At 38.3% G+C, this 17,680-nt stretch overlaps 1 protein-coding gene across 2 annotated transcripts in view; it reads right to left on the bottom strand.

Annotated features, from left to right (window-relative positions):
* Window positions 1–17,680, bottom strand: part of cdkal1 (CDK5 regulatory subunit associated protein 1-like 1) — a 350,180-nt gene that overhangs the window by 122,249 nt on the left and 210,251 nt on the right. For both annotated transcript variants that reach the window (XM_036588203.1, XM_036588209.1), the window contains exon 10: window positions 1,975–2,120. In XM_036588203.1, the coding sequence (XP_036444096.1) occupies window positions 1,975–2,120 (146 nt within the window). The remainder of the gene's footprint in view (window positions 1–1,974; window positions 2,121–17,680) is intronic.

The following is a 17,680-nucleotide window of genomic DNA, read 5'->3' as shown; positions in this document are numbered from 1 at the left end:
TTAAAGGAATAGTTCGGCCAAAAATCCAATTTACACATTTCTTCTCTTACTCCAAATATAGTCAGTCAGAGAAGAAATGTTTAGTGCCTAAAATAGACTTAATTAGTTTTGTACTGGTGCTATGAGGCTAATGCAGCTAACAAGTAACTGAACCTTATGGTTATCTGTTACTATGGCAACAACTGTGTGGCTAAATCACCACACAATTGCCTCAAACAGTGCTGAGCTGTTAAGCAATCTTAAGCACTAAGCTTGCTTAGGTATCTTCTGACATTCTCTCTCTCTCTCTCATATATATATATATATATTTTAATTTATTTATTTGTATCACGGTTAGGGTAAAACTGACAAAGCAAATCTCAGACTCCAAACGTAACTTGGTTGATTGACTATATTTGTGTAAGAGGAGAAGCTGTAAAACTAGATTTTTGGCCAAACTACCACTTTAACTCACTACAAGTAAAATACAGTAGGAGACATACAGCCGTCATGTACAGTACCTCTCTCTCTCTCTCTCTCCCTCTTCATATGAATTCTTGGCCATATGAGCATTCCAATAAAGCTTATGAAATCAGTCTGCTTGATAAAAGTTGTGCTCTATGTACTTATTTGCATGTGTCAAACCAACCCTGAACACTGCTGCGCCTGATCCACTCTCAAACAAAAGCACTTAAGTGCAGCTGCCGCACACACGCATAAAACATAAGACCACCTTATTAGAATCATCAAAACTGGCATTTGCAAAAGGTCAAGATTTAATCCATGCCATCGATTGTATTGTTCCTATTGTCCAAGAAGTAAAGCGTTACTCAGTATGTTATTAAAATAAATGTGTTACTGCACATTTGAGTTCAAGCCCTTTCCCAATATACTGCTAATGAAAGCCTCTCTCTAGCTCACATTATGGGTGAATACATGGCAGTCTGCGTCTTAACATAAGAACCATACGACAAAGTGAAATAGGGCAGCAAATAACAACTGTTCCTTTAATCAATTATTAAATAACGCTGTCTATTAACTATTACTCAATTAATGAGCTAATCAAACCATTGTTTTCTGCTGTTTCATCTCACTTTGTCCTTGTCACATCACCACCACCACTCCAGTTCCATCTGTGCAACAAGCAGTTTCTTCTTTCATGGAGCAACGAAAAATCAGAAATCACTTCCACTAGCGTACTGTGATCTGTCAGATCACTTCAGGTGCTACATTAACCTACAGATCACTGTAGAGCACTTTTGTTTTTAAGTAAACAAGGGTCAGATTCATAAAACTCTTAACTGTGTTAACAGCGCCACGTCACACAAAATGTGCGGCATGAAAAATAAGAGCTATTCATAAAGTCACCACAGCGGTGATTAGAGTGCAGGTGTCTCTGTGGTATTTTAATCTTTGTTCTATGCAAGAGCCAATCAATATCAAATCAGATCATACATTATAGACCTAATTATATTTTAGCATTTGAGATTAATTTCTCATTTCAATAATAATAATAATAATAATAATAATAATAATAATAATAATAATAATATCCAATGAATTATTATTACAATACAAATTTTTACAAAATTCAACATTCTGCATTTATTATTACAATTTAATTGACAAAATGTAATTGACATGCTCTAATTATAATTGCTGCTGTTTTAGTCTTTATCTCCTATTTTTATTGATCTCTGGAATTCAATTCACACAAGTGAAAATTAAATTTCAACCAGTACATATTAAATTCTTGATATCATGAATTTGGTTTGATTAAATCTAAAATTGTAAAATTTGTCAAATATTTTGTGTAAAGTAAATCAAAATAAAAATATGAATTTGGTCCAATGTGTCAATGCGTCTATTTTTTTGTCCATAATCAATGTCAACAGAAACTAACTGTTTACAGTAAAGCACCAGAAAGCAAAGACATTACAACTAATAGGGAAATTTCTGTGTTTGTTTTCTTTCTGTTTCCTGGCAGGCTCTTACTTGTTCTTTAAGAAGTCCACCACACGCTTGAAGTCGTCGCAGCAGTATTCTCTCTTCATATCCATCAGGACGCTGTCAGACGCTGACTGAACGGGAACGTGCAGGAAGGCATAGACTCGTGGATGGTTGAGGATCTTAGCCATTTCCTGCCGGAGGGAAAGACAAGAAAGAGAGTAAGATCTATTCTTACATGCACACAAACTACACAAGTGCACACACCCTGATCTGCTGTGTGCTTTTGTGTGTGTGTTTGTGCGAATACTGTGAACAGTGTGAATTACACCATTTATGTGGGTTTTATTAAGGGAACCACATCTGGACTATCTGATACAAAACAGTTCATACATGAGCTGCTAAAATGATCCATGTGTCTTTTAGGGCCTAACCAAAATGAAAACTGTCAGAAGAGCTCAACATGTAGTTAACACTAATGTAACTTAAACAAGAATTCCACTGTTTTTTTTATTTCTGCATAATTCAGCCATTGAGACATAAAGTCATTCAGAGTGGTTTGATGTGAAACGGTTAACTGACTTGAAATTCCCTTTCAGTGATGGTGACAGGAATCAAGGGTCACTATGTCTTTATACATAATGTTAAAGAGGTATAGTGCTAAAAAAAAGGGAAAAAAGCTAAAATAAAAAAAGGAAAAAAAAAAACACTGAACCGAATAAGCAATCCTGAGTTCACTGTGTGTGGATGTGCACAGTATGTGGAGTTTCTGATGCCACTTTGCTATTCTTATGTGTAATTAGCGTTCACTTTGCCTGTATTGCAGTTTCCACCCGACACAACCCGGCCCACGTTACACAAGCTCACTTTAGCCCAGCAAGACAAAGACTGACAAATACAAGAGTTGACAGCTTTTCCATTTTCCGACTACAAAGGGAGATGAAAAGTGGTCAGTCTCTGCAGGTTCTTACTTTTCATATTCATAGTGGTGGAGACCTCAACACGAACAAGCTCTGATGTCCACTTTAAACCAAGAGTTGTACAACAAATTCAAAATTTAATTGATAAAATAGGAGAAATAAAATAATAAATATAAAATAAAATGAGTTAAAACATTTTCCTATTATTAAAAATTTTACTATAGTAGATTAATGCCATATTACACTGAAGCATAGATCTGAAGCTGTGATATGACACCAGCTGAATAGTGGCCAACTTTTTCCAGTCTATAACCCAAAACCAAAAATACAGCACCCCCCCATTAAGGACCAGTGTCATTTGTGCTTGATTGCTTCTGCTGAGTCAAGAGCCAAGCCACACCAAAATAAATAAATACATACATAAATAAATAAAAAGTATGGTATGTGTGTGTCCACACTCATGACAACATCTAGTCAGAGATCAGCACCAGCCAGTTTCACAGATGCTGCTCTGCACAGCACCACATTAGAGGCCTTTGTGGACACAGTCTCAAAGAGGGGAGAGAACGCAAGGAAAACAAAAATGCAATTAAATAAATAAATAATAATAATAATAATAATAATAATAATAAAAAAAACAAGGTTTCAGAACATGCCAGACAGATGTTTAAGTGCACACAGCTGGCTGAGGCTGGCACATCTGTTTCCAGATCCCCTTGCTCAGAGCCTAAACTTTCTCAAATTCCCTCTTTAATTTCATAATTACAGCGTGGCAGAGACAAAGCACAAGAGTGATTTTTTTGCACTGTATGACCCCTTTATATGCTATATACACAGTTGTATGCAGACACCCCTGGCCAAATTACGTACTTTGTTGATTTTTGAAGTAAAAAAAAAGAAAAACAACTTCGGCAGCGAAATTAACTTGTTAGTGTTAATTGACTCGTTAGGATTTGTTGGGCAAGTCAAGATCTGCTATTAGAATATATCTGCTGATGACAATTCCAGAATGTAAAAATCACATGGGACTGCATGGGCTCCTCTAAGCAGCTGGCTGGGGATCTGAAAATGAAGCTAATTGATGCCTCTGACGTATGCAACAACATCTAAATAAGCCAAATACATTGTGGACATGAGTGCTGTAGACTGATGCAGTAAAAATGGAATTCTTGGCCACAACCACCAAAGGTATGTTTGAAGAAAAAAAGAGCAGCATTTGATGAAAAGAACACTTTGCCAACTGTAAAACATGGGGAAAGATTGATTATACTTTGGTGATGTGTGGCATCCAGAAACAGGAAACACTGCATGGGTACATGGAAGACTGGATTCCACTAAAAATCAGCAAATTCTGGAAGCAAACATGACATGGTCAGTCAAGCAACTGAAAAGAGCCCGGCTGGTACAACAGGACAATGATCCAAAATGTACTTCAAAACTTGAACATCATTGAAAATCTGTGGGTAGATGTTAAACATGCAGTCCATACAAGACGGCCCAAGAATGCCGTAGAACTAGTAGTGTTCTGCAAGGAAGAGTGGTTGAAAAGATGTATTTTAAAACAAAACAAAACAAAACAAAAAAAACTGAAAAAAAAGAGAACAGAAAGTCTCCTAGCTGGTTACAACACACGTTTGCAAGCTTAGCTGAATGAATAAACCAAAAACAGTGCAAATTACAGTACAGAAGTGTTGACTCTGTGTCATTCTTTCCTACAGCTTTCCTCAGTTTTCTGTGTACGAAATGAATATGAAGACGGGAACAAAGAAAAGGGTAGACTGGTGAAACAACTGCTTGCACAAAGACAGAGATATCTCACAGAGACTGAGGCAGCTGTCTGCTCCTGCCTGCCTCACAATCACACTCATTTAGACACATTATCCCACCAGATTTGTCATGATGACACAGAAAAAAAGGAAAACAGAAAAAGAAAACGAGACATTCTTTTTTTTTTTGAATAAATTGTTGATTATGGTCCATCTTCACAATTAAAATCCATTGTGCGGCCGTCGGCTTCCCCTCCTGTCTCGCCTTGCCTCGTCTCAGCCGTGTCTCACTGCGTGGGGCGCCGCATTAGACGATCAGAATTAAAAGAATTAATTAGTTTGAAGAATAGCGGCTGATTAGTGGTGGAGATAAATCAGAGGCACTTGCTCTGGGACATGCAGAGGGGGCTGAGTGAATTAGTGCCACCATGTACCAGAGGATTATGGGAAATCGCACCAGTGCTGCATGGCAGTGGAGGGAGGTGAGGCCCTAACATCTGCCTCACCCTCCAACTAATGAGAGTGAGAGAGAGTGAGCGATCGAGCAAGCGAGAGAGAGAGAGAGAGAATATAATAGCTCTAGTGTGTCAGTCTTCTCCTTGAAGAGAAAACCATTATTTATTATCACTGTTTTAACAAAACCTTGTATCTCTTAAAAACATGAATTTATAAAAGAAGGAAAAACATAACTGTCTTAACTTTAACATAAATTAATGTAACAAGATCTCATTCCAAATCATTTTTGACCATTTCTGTTGAACAATTCATAGAATGTAAAGGGCTGCTGGCTTTTCATAATTATATCAAAAATAAAAATTGAAAAAGAGGCATTTCTTATTTGCCACTGTACTTCATAGTTTTAAATGTGTACTCAAACAATTCGCAAGGTTAAAGTGCATATTTTTTAATAAAGTGTATTTTTATACGTTTTAACTATGTAGGCAAAAAAGAACAGCCCAAGATCCAAAGCATACCACCAGTACTGGCTCACTCATCTTCACTGATGTAACTGCTGATAGCAGTAGCAAAATTAATTCTGAGGTATATAAAATGCAAGTTCAGGAAAATGCCTCAAAACTCACTGGACATCATTCCACAGAAAGACAATGATCCCAAACATACTGCCAAAGCAACAAAAAAAATTAAGTAGCTAATCTGTTGCTGCACAATGTGTTTGTCATCCTCCAGCCCTTCATCAATGGTTATAGGACTCTCCCCACAAGACACTGTTGTCTAAATATTTTTGGTTGGAGATTCGCTCTCAGTCCAGCAATAACACTGAGGTATTTTAAAACTCCAGCAGCACCGCTGTGTCAGATCTACTCACCCACAATCAGCAACACACACTAACAGGCTACCACCATGTCAGTGTCACTGCAGTGCTGAAAATGTTCCACCACCCAAATATTACCTGCTCTGTGGTGGTCCTGTGAGGGTTCTAACATTTGAAGAAAAAAGAAAGCCTGGATAACAAATGATGCAAAGAAAGTAGCTACTTGGACTACATACCATTTAACTGAAGATCAAATAATGATATGTCCACATGTCAAAAAAAGAGAAACATCTGATGGGATGTACCTACTTCTTCATATGACTGTACTATAACAACAATAAAAGCAAAACTGTCGCAGCTAAGAGTTTTGATTTAGGAGTGAATTTCCAGTTATAGATACAGGAAGGTTGTTCATTTCTCCATTAGACAGCAGAACACAGAGCAGAGATGGTTGCTCTGCAAGAAACGTTGACCTCTAGAAGACCCTGATGGACTTCTTGAAATAAAACAAAAGTCAGAACTGAGCATGAGGTCAAATGGAACTCATTTCAATGACAAAAACACCTTTGACCTTAATGCATAATGTTTGAATGACCTTATGCCTATATCAGTGGTAGAGAGAAGAGATCAGTATCTACATCGGGTCCATCTCCAGGTATGGGTCAGGTTTATTTTCCTTTTTGCATGTCTGCAGAGAGAGAAGGATGAACAGTTTGAATGGTCCCGCTAAGCCATTCTCAAGCTGTGCACATATTTCAATTGATATGTAAAACAGTGACCCATTGAGTCATTACAATAATGCAATTATGAGCTGGAAGTGCATAAGAGGGAGGCTGTGTTCAGGCTGATGAACGGACTGGCAATAACCTCACCTCTCTGCTGCTCTCTACAATGGCTGTGAACCCAGGGGCTTGCAGGTAGCTGTGCCCAGAATTTATGAGTCACGTTTAAAGGTAAAGTCCATGCATTGGACCCATATTGGAACAATCATACAGCGTGTAACTGTGAAGATCATTTTTTTGGGGCTATATTTACAAACCAAAATGCAGTACAGCAGAGGCATTGGGAATCAGGCTTACTGTGCAACATAATGGAAAAAATGCAGACCTCATTATTCAGCTCAAATTAGAGGAAAAAAAGGAACAGAACACAGAGAACACAGAACACATTAGCCTGCTAATATATGTTGTTAAAGCAGAAAAATAAAAGTATATGCTTTGAGGTTAAATGAAGTCAAAGTCCAACTAATAGCAAATTTCAGCATATACACACTAGACTACATTGCTCAAACTTGGGCTTACACATCACAAAGAAAAAAAAACATCTGAAGCACTGAATATTCAATATAGAGCTTGTTATCTTCAAACGGAGGAAGGGCAAACAGACCTTTAATTTCCGACCAAAATCAGAAATTGCTTCGGAATATCTGATCTGATTGGGGGCGTGATAGAGAGAACGATGTCGACTTGTTAATTAAGAAACTTCTAATTATTCATCATGCTCACCACGCTATCTGATTGCCCTGCGTCTCGCCCCCTTTGCAGCGATACCTTTTATTATGCCTCTTATTTACTCTGGGATTGTCTCTCTTCCGCGGCCATCTATAAGAAGCAGCAATAAGGGGCTCCCCTGATTCCAATCAACCAATGCAACAGCAGGGTGCCAGGTTTACGGCTGGTGGACGGGTAAGGGAGTAACTGTTCATTTATAATGGGAATGAGGAGGGAGAGGAGGATCAGGCAGGGGATCTGCTAGCATGAATGCTAATAACAATAGCATTAGTTACTATCGAGCTAACATTGCCTGATCGAAGTATTTACAATCAGATCTTGACACAGATCTAGTTCCAAATCTAGTAATTTTACATTATACTGATAATAGCAGTTGGTGACTCAATCACCAACAATCGAGTATCAGTGAGTATTTTAATTCATATTTTAGCTTGATATTGGGGGACACAATTCACTTCTTTTCAAAACTGGGTGGGAACACGTCCCCTCATTCCCCCATTAGATTATGCCCCTGGGTGTGGGGACATGAGGAGGGAGCAGATGGCTCTGAAGCTGAGAGATGGGCACACGTGATTAATACAGTCATGGGCAGGACGACTCTTCTTTCCTCTGCTCATAGAGGCCCCTTTGAGGGTCATTCGTCACAAGAAGGGACAGCCCATAACTCGGCACACGGGCTGCTAATGACCATGTATTTCCATATTCTAGCCAAGGCTAATCCCAAAGGCCAGGTCTACAACAACGCACTGAAAAGGCACTGCTGCAGAGCGAAAAGTCTGAAAATGGCCGGGCCTCTCCAGCCATATCATTCATATCTTACAGCTATGCAAAATAATAACGCATCATCTACTAAATCCATCTCTAGACAGAAACAAGAATATCTATTTATAACTGTTAACTCAGACCGCAGACACTAACTAGGCCTCTGTGGTTTTACAGCAAATTAGGGTACATCTAAAGTTGCTCAGTCCCACAGTGGTGGGACTGGAGCCAAGTCAAATGCATCAAAAATGAAGCGTGTTTGGCAGAACTAGGTAATTCTAGTCACCCATTATTTCTGGCCTGTACCATTTGGTTGGTGACTTTGTCTGCCCAATCGTAAACCACAGCATAGAGGATGATGTGCAAAGGCTGTCATTGTAGACCACAGCCTGCTTTCATAAAGCATCTTGATGCTGATCTAGTTTCAATTTCTAGACTGTCCTCATTAACTGTGGTCACCATTTTCTACAGCAATCCAAGTACAATCTGTTCACTCTTAGTACTTATAAAAACGGCGAATATATTTTGCTGTCATCAATATATTATAAAACCTAAATAAGCATATTTATTGTCGACTTCATTAGAAACCCCCACCGTTTTCTTCAATTTACTGGCCACTTATGAGGTTGACATACTTCATAGGTCCACTATGTAGGTGTACAATTACAGACTGTTCTCCATCTGTTGTCATAAACAAGATGTCAGCTGCCTTGTATCCCATTCGTCATTGGTCAGTTTCTGACCACAGGTTATAGACTAGATTTGTTGGTGGACCATTCTTACACAGCAGTTACAGTGACACTGAAATGAGATGTTTCACTGTGTGTGGTGCAGGTACAGCAGCACTGCCTCTGCTGGGGGTTTTCACATCAGTGTCATGGCTAAGTGGAGAGTGGTCCACCATCCGAAAATAAACAGACAGGAGCAGCCCTGTGGTCAGACACTGACAACTGATGAAGAGCTAGAGAAGGGCAAACACAAATTGTTCATGACAACAGAGACTACAAACTCTAACTGCACACAAGCAAGGTGGAGCTACAGGGTAAGGGTTTCCAATTAAGTGGACAGTTTTCAACAAATTACATTAGGCATGGAGAAATGGAACTGATGGAATAAATCTGAGGAGCGAAATGTGCAGAACAGCTTTACATGATCCGGTTCAGTTATAAAAGTCATGGCCACATCTTGGCATACCTTTCAACCTATTCCCAATGATTGGTCTATGCATGAAAACCCCCGTCCTTCTTTTATCTTACCCTGATTACCCAACTTAGAGAGCAAAATGAAATGAACATAGCCAACTGATCTGATAGCTAACAGATGCACATGATAAGGGTGGAAAATGGGAGAAGGAGGGGTGAAATGTCTGAAAATATGATATTCTGTTCTGACACAATACTTTTTCCATTCCCTTTTTTTAATAAATAAATAAATGTCTCAAAATGGTCGATATTTGGATAATAACAGAGTTCTGTCACATGGTAATTAGAACTCATATTCTAATGATTTTCTCAGTTTTCCCCTTTAGGCCAGGCAAATCTGGGCTTCGTGGATAATTGCTGTTTTCTTTGGATGGCGCACATCGGTTCTGGCTGGCTTTGCCCAAAAAAGCACATTAAGATTCCGAGGATGAAAAGCTTCTCTATCATGATGTTTGAATGGAAAAGCGCTGACTGAGCCAAACGTTCTAAAATAGATGGGCAGAAAGGGGAAAGGAGGTTGTTGAGCATCAAACATCTGTCGGAGAGATTAGTCGCAGAGTCATGTGGCTCTGCAGCTGGCCTGCTGTATCTTGATGTAATGTGACTAACCCTGAAGAAACCTTGCAGTGTGTAATACTGTAGTGTATTTCAAAGCGTCCAGTAACAGCACTAACTGTGCAGAGCTGCATCTGACAGTGGAGATTTAGATTTGAGCACCAGTAGTGCCATGTGCTGTTCACCTCTTTCCTCACTCTTAAAAACAAACATACAAAAACGAGTCTGAAATGGTTCTTGGCTTGAACATAGGGTTCAAGGAAAACAGCAAAAACAAAAATCCACTTCAACTGGTATAGAACCTTTACATCACATGGGGATTTTTTTTTTTAACTTTAGAAAGGTTCTTCACACTCAATTTACAAAGAAATGGTCTTTAAAGAAGCAACAATTAAAGGGATCCACAGAACAACCAAAGGTATCCCGTTTATGGCAAATCTGGACTTTGAATCCAGTTTCTGGTTTTGGATTTTGTAATCACAGGCAGTCAACTGAGCTGTTGATATAACTGATTGATTGGCCATCTTGTGTCACCTGCCATCTACCAATGACCACAAAATCCAGGACTGGAAAATGGAGATCTATATGTGAAGACCTCTTTTCTATGGCATCAGTCTAAAGAAGCCTTTTTAGCACCATTATTTTTAACAATGTTGGCCCAGTCATAATGTGCAGCCAAAGTGAATTCTGTGTGTATGTATGCATGTTCTTGATCCGAGAGCAGGCTGACAATTCTGGCATCACCCACTGTTACACATGTGTGACAGCTTTTGCCCCAGGCCTCATTTTCAATCTGATCAGCAGCTGCTTTTTCACAAATCTCTCTCATTCGCTTATAATTCTGCTCTCACTTCCTGCAGTGGTAGATAATGAATCTGTAAAAATATTTCAGAGTGCAGATGGATTTGCTGGAGTCGCACTTAGCAAAGATTATTCAGTACCTCATGACCAATAATTAGTGACTGTTCTTAAATCCTCTGGCAGTTTTGTATGTTCTTAATTCATTTAGATATTATGTACAACGTAGCTTGAGCCTTATCCATTTAATGACCTTAAATCAGGTTATGAACTTGAGTCACCAAAAGCCACACAATTGTCTTGTTACTCTGCCAGGAAGCAATCATTTAAAGATTAAAGACAAAGCTAGCCTTTAAAAGTCTCTAGATTTTGTGTTCTTTATATACACTGCACATCAAAAGTCTGGGGACTCCTTGCCTTCTCCTGAAATTTTATTTTTACTTTTCACTTATGAAAGACAACACTTGCAAAGGTTCTGTTAACACAAAACAACTATTTGCTTATACTATATTGGTGATATAAGTAGCAGGTTTGATTTAAAAGAATTTTTAAAAGCATATATTGATTTTTTTTGTCCTGAAGGTGGTAAAACACCTGACAGTTTTAAGTGTTGATGAGTGATAGCATCACAACAAGAAGTAATGCATGGGGTACGACATCATTCACAAGGTAGTACTGGTAAAAATATTTACGTGTGTGATACTGTTTTTCTCACAATAAAGCTGAGCAGTCTAATATGTTAAAGTACCCTTAAAGTCCTAATTTAAACAAAAAAATATAATCTAAGTTATCTAAGTTATAAATTGTTCAATATTTTATGTATTATTGTTGTGCCCAGTACTAACTACTGAAAAATCACATAAAAGCATCCTTAAACCAAACTCCCATTAAGTCTGCAAAGATTTATGAATATGCATGATCATGTAAATTGTAAATGCCAACTTGCCTCTCGGTTTCCAAAGCCCTCCCCCTCCTTTCAACACCAGGGACGCAGTGCTACGCTTTTTACTTTTGGTAATGGTGAATACAGCACTTTATGTTAAAACAGGTTGAGCAGATGAGACAGAGCACAACAGAAACAAATAAGCTACCAGTGTAACATTAATAATCAGAAATTCAAGTACACACTGAAAAGATGGTTCTTCAAGGGTTCTTTAGTAAATATAAAACCATGAACACTCAAAGAACCCTTTGCGTGATTAAAGGGGTATTTGCATCATTAAAGCGTTCTTCAGATTGATGGAGAATGTGCTGTAGAGGATTCTATATAGCACCAAAAAGGGTTCTTCTATTGTTACGATGTGAGGCTTTTTACAATGGAAGAACCCTTTTGGTGTTATATAGAACCCTTTTCAAAAAGGTTCTACATAGAACCATCAACAGCACATTCTCCATCAAACTAAAGAATCGTGATGCAAAGAACCCTTTAATAATGCAAAGGGTTCTTTGAGTGTTTATGGTTCAATATGGAAACATTTTCTTTACTAAAGAACCCTCGAAGAGCCATCTTTTTTAAGTGCCTAGCGAAATCTTCAAATCATCACCCATTACATGTTCAATCATAAGTTGAACAACTGGCAAATGTTGAACAGTATTAAGGAAACCAAAGCAGAGCCAATTATGCTACTGATAGCTCATCAAGCTAATAACTTGGCTCAACACACCACAGAAGAAGTTTGTGAACCGATATTTTGATGATTGTGAATCACTCCAGCACCAGTTACTCGACTTCACTCACTCAGATGTGAGTCTTTATCCTCTAAGCCTGTGGATATTGAACCTGTGTTGTAGTGTATGTAATAATACAAAAATCTACCCAAAAGCAGCTCTTTGAGTGCAGTTGTTATTGCAAGCTGACAAAGAAAACATGCTCACTTAAAAATATTTTGAAAAGCTATGTGTCCTTAAACGTTTGATGGGCAGTGCATATCTACCTGGCCAGGTAAATTGCGGGCAGGAGTGGGCTGAGGTAACTGGAGACAGAGACAGCCAGCAATAACAAATGGCTTTAAACATGTGACTGATCCCAGGAGGAACTGTGAAAGGAGGTGTGGATAGGGATAGGGAAGAGGTGCTGGCAGAGCAGACCACAGATGATTAGCAAGGAGAGCTCTGACAGGTGGCAGCTAAGAGTGAAACCCAATTACAACAGAATATAACCCTCCTAGAGAGAAGACACACGCACACACACACACACACAACTCTGTTGGCAACGGTAAAAGCAGCATTTACTGGGAGCGGCGAAGTCTTCTCTCTTTTCATCTACAGAGTCATAAAAATGCATATTCAATGTAAACTATGGTCCTTAAGCTACAATTGCGCACCTTGTGCACCTTGAGTTTTAAAGGTAAAACGCCATTTATTTTAGCATTAATTCATTTATATTTTTACCTTTTAATAACCCTTTTCACAACTTTTTAAGCAGAGAAATAATACAACTAAAATGCCATTATATTACATTATACTAAGTAAAGGTACAATGACGGCATTTGTACGCTGAAAGTGGTGTACAGTAAACTGAATTTCCACAGCAGAAGAGCATGTAGGAATGCAGTCAAAGAAAGGTCTCAGAAAAAAACAGACAGATAGAAAACGCATGTTGCAACAAAGCAAGGTACAGTGTGATGTTATGTATATAAACACATTAAAAACATATATTCAACCAAACTCCAAATGCAAATGAAAGCCATCAGAGGGACACAGTTACCTTCCTCTCATTTGCTACACTCTTAAATATAAAGGTGCCAAAATGGGTTCTTTGGAGCGATGCCATGGAAAAACACTTAATTCCCAAAGAGGCATTAGGTGGATGGATCTTTGAAGAACTATTATTGTTAATGAGAAGGTTTGTGAAGAAGCTCTCTAAATTTAAAGAACTTCCACATAATTTTAAGGTCCTATGCAAAACAATAATTTAGGAACCTTCATTCATGAGTAGCACCATCAGCACTGTGACATGAACCATTTGGTTCACTTTAACCATCTTAAAACAATTTCTGTATTTCTGAGACCTTTCAAATAAAAGTGGAAAACGTGAGCACCAGAACTGCTGCTTCAACCTGGACAGATGGATCAAACCGGCTGCAATACTACTGGCCGTGCCATCAAGTCTCTAATGGACCAAGCATCCCGGGAGATTCATTAATATGAAAATGGCTGGTGTTCAGTGTGAAATTAGCGCCTGCTCCAAATACAAATTACGGCAGCATCCCCAGAGCTGCAACTGACTGAACCGCGAGTCCCTGCATACATCTCATTCAGCTGAAGAAAGGGCACAGAATAGAGATACAGCCCATCGCGCAGCAGGAGAGAGAGAGAGAGAGAGAGAGACTGAACTAGGGCAATCACTCTCTTGCAAACTAATCTCACTCTGGACAGAGACATGATAGGCAGCAACCCACTGAGGTGAGTTACTCAGCTAGAAGTGCTAGGTTTTTACCACTTCAGAAAAGGTGTAATGATTTCCAGGAACTAAAAAATGCACGTTTGTAATTTTTAGTTGATTTTTATTCAATAGAATCATGCTTGTAGTTGAACTCTGCAAGTATAACGGTTAAACTCGTTTTATTGTTAAGTTCGGGATGGAAACAAAAGGGTTAAATTACTCTTAGGGTTAAAAATTGGTCAATCAGGAACTGGTTTTCTCCTTGGTATGTATGTAGATATAGCTAAGCATGCTCTCCCATTGGTTAGGACTTCAAGAGCTAAAGAGAAGCCCCAAAGTGTTAGACTAAGCATCAGCATAGTCAAAAAATGACAGAGGAATCAACCAATTAAGCTTTGATTTCCAAGAGGCAAGAACAGTATCGTGAGAAAAAAGGTCACTTCAGGCCTTCTAGAAGTCCCAGATACATCATTGTCTGTGAATATGAGCGGTAGCCTAATCAACAGGTTGTTAGAAATGGAAAACAGCAGCAGCAGCTCTACATCAGTGGCTGGTTGTACCAGCTGTACATAAACTCAAACGTAGGCTAGTTGTAACATAATTGTTTGCTAAGTTCAGGTTTATGCATCATTAAATCCAAACAAGTTGCACCATACAAACTAGTTTTATTGTTGAACTTAGTAATTACTAAATACCTTTTGGGGAAACCATCAGGAATCATATGGGAAATATTTATATAAAAAAAAACAAAAAAAAACGACTTTCTTGGATAACTAAGCTAAAAGTTCTAAAAGCTATAGGCTGTGATTTTACTTACAGCTCTAATCATCACCCTGGTGTTACCTCTGAACATGAAGCTCCAATTCAGTGAGACTCAGCTGTTGCCCAAAAATCTAAACTAAGGTTGTAAACTAAGGTGATGTTGTGTCAGTTAGCCAGAAACTGTCGTTTAAAAAGCTGCATATTTGGTTGTCTCAGGGAAATGTTAAATGTTAAATAAACAGGCAACGGCTGTAGATAATTAGTTTTATTCAGTTTAACTTGTACACATCACTCTCTTTTAGGCTGGACATCTTTTCTATGGAAAAGTCAAGGCCAACTGCCTTCACGTTTCCATGGCAGCGAGTTTACTGATTGGCTCTGAACATGTTATCATCATGTTAAAGTGACATACGCATTACATACTTGTTACTAGTTAAAACATAACTTACAGATTTGTGGTGCAACCCAATTTAGTAAAATGATAGTTTGAAACTAACTAGTGTTAATGAAGGACTTAGTAAAGACTTTATGTCCAAACATAAGTATAAACTTATGCAAACCAGTCCAGGTCTCTACTGTGAAACTGCTATGCTAAGGTAAAATATATGCTAATATGTCTGTCACAAGCAAACTAAAATGGAATGGAAGGTGGACATGGAATGTCTTTTAGAAGCTTCAAAGTCTTTGTTTAATCTAGAACAGCAAAAAATGTTGTTAACACAAATCACTGTTAGCTTAGTGCACAAAACTACTTGAATCCCATAGGGGTGCTAAAAGAAATTAGTACTATCATAGAGGTGTGTTTTTCCAAGTTTTTTTTTTAGCTACATTAGTCTTGTAGTATTTTATTGATAATTAAGTTCATAGTAGTAATAGTTATTAATGTAATAAGAGATGCTAATTGTGCTTCCATGTATGCGTCTTTAGAGTACCACATGCCAAAAAAGAACTCTCTCATACATCCACAAATGAATTAAGAGCAATAAAAGCTGAAAAAAAGATAATAACGCTGACCCGCTCATTCACGTCCTGCACTTTACCTGCTTGTGAAAGATCTGCTGTGGGTGTACGTGGCTCACTAATATGCAGGCTAGTCAAGTAGAGAAGAAAAAGAAAAAAAAGAGACAAAGCAAATGGAAGATGAGGTCATCAGATCTGGCCCACGCAACCTTCCACTCAGCCTCATCGTTGCAGGTTCTTCAGTGAGCGTAATGATATTCATTTACGAAAAACGCTGTCGGATCACGGTCACCCGGCCACGCACAACGGCTGCAACATTTTATTAGCTGCACTGTCAAGGTGACCGAGCTGTGACCCATGCTGCTCCGTCCCAATCAGCCTTACTGGAGTGTGCTTCACCTGAAAGGACGCTAGAGTGGAGTGCACAAGCAGGAGTTGTGGGTAAATGCATTCAGGTCTCAAAAGAGCCTGCAAAATCTGCAATCTCTTGCATCAATGCAGAGCTGATGAAAGAGACAATGATTTTCTCTTTTGTTACCTTTAGAAGTCTAAAGATATTATAGCTGTTTGGTATGTGTTCAATTTACATGATGTAACTTGTAACAAAAAAAGAAAATCTCAAAAAAATTAAAAAACAACACAAAAATGCAGCATGATATTACTTTCTGCAAAATGAGACTTTAGTAACAATATTATTTGGGAAAAAAAAATATTCTTATATGATCCTTACCTAATTACAAACACATAAGTGTTTAAAACCTGCATTTGCACTAGAATTTTTCTGTGTGCTATGAACATATGATTATAACAGGCCCTTGTTAACACTGGCATTGACTGCAACTTCTAAGGTTAACTGCCTTTAACCTGAGACATTGGGCCTCATTCTCCAACCGTTCTTCAGAAAACCCATTTATACAGTTTTCCCGAAGATTCTGACATTCACCAATGCTTTATTTGGGATTTGTTCTTAAGTAAGAACAGAATCTATGCACATTCAAAAGCACAAATGTGCAAACATTTATGTAGTTTGAGAACAATACACATCTGCAATTTTTAATTTATATAATCATCGTGCTTGTTGCAAACTTAAACCCTACATATTGTAGTAATAATCTTATTTCACTGTTTTGGGTGGAAACAAAAGGATTCAATTATTGAAACACCAATCGGGAAATGATCCAATCAGGACTATTTTCTCTGTGGTATCTAGGCCAAGCAGGCTCTGCCATTGGTTAGAACTTCAGGAACTTAACACGTCAAATTAACCACTAATATAATTAGAAACTGACAGAGGAATCAACCAATCCCATTTTGGTTCAATGGGTGAGATCAATTTTGAGAAGAAAAAAAAAACATCACTCTTGGCCTTCGTGAAGTCCTAGATATGGCACTGACTGGGAATTTGAGGGGTAAATAAAATGTTAAGCGATAGCTCACCAGTCGATCAGCAAAACATGTTGTGTCTAAAGGACAACAGTATATTATGCAGTGTTAGAAACCACACAAGTCTATATGAGATTACAACTTTCCGTTGAGGTAAGTACGTGATGATTTAGGCAAGCAGTTTGCTCAATGCTAATTTGTAGGTATAGGCGTTCATTACTCATCAGCTACATTAGTGTGCAAATTTAGCCAAAGTATTCTTTTAAAGGTTCAAATGAAAAACAAAGTATATTCGGACGGTTGAGTGTATACAGGATGCTGCAGCAGTAATAAACTCTATGAGAGACTGATGCCATGCCAAAGTGCAGCCTCATGATCAATGCCCAAAATCTCACACTGCAGACCTGCCTCTGGGTTCAAATGAGTCAATCTGTGCATCAATCTGCCCAAAGCTTTTACAGAGGCCAAGTATGGAGC

The sequence above is a fragment of the Colossoma macropomum genome, unplaced genomic scaffold (assembly GCF_904425465.1).
Source record: "Colossoma macropomum unplaced genomic scaffold, Colossoma_macropomum, whole genome shotgun sequence".
Classification (NCBI taxonomy): Eukaryota; Metazoa; Chordata; class Actinopteri; order Characiformes; family Serrasalmidae; genus Colossoma; species Colossoma macropomum.
The sequence above is the reverse complement of the archived record's forward strand: the minus strand, read 5'-3'. Positions and strand labels throughout refer to the sequence as shown.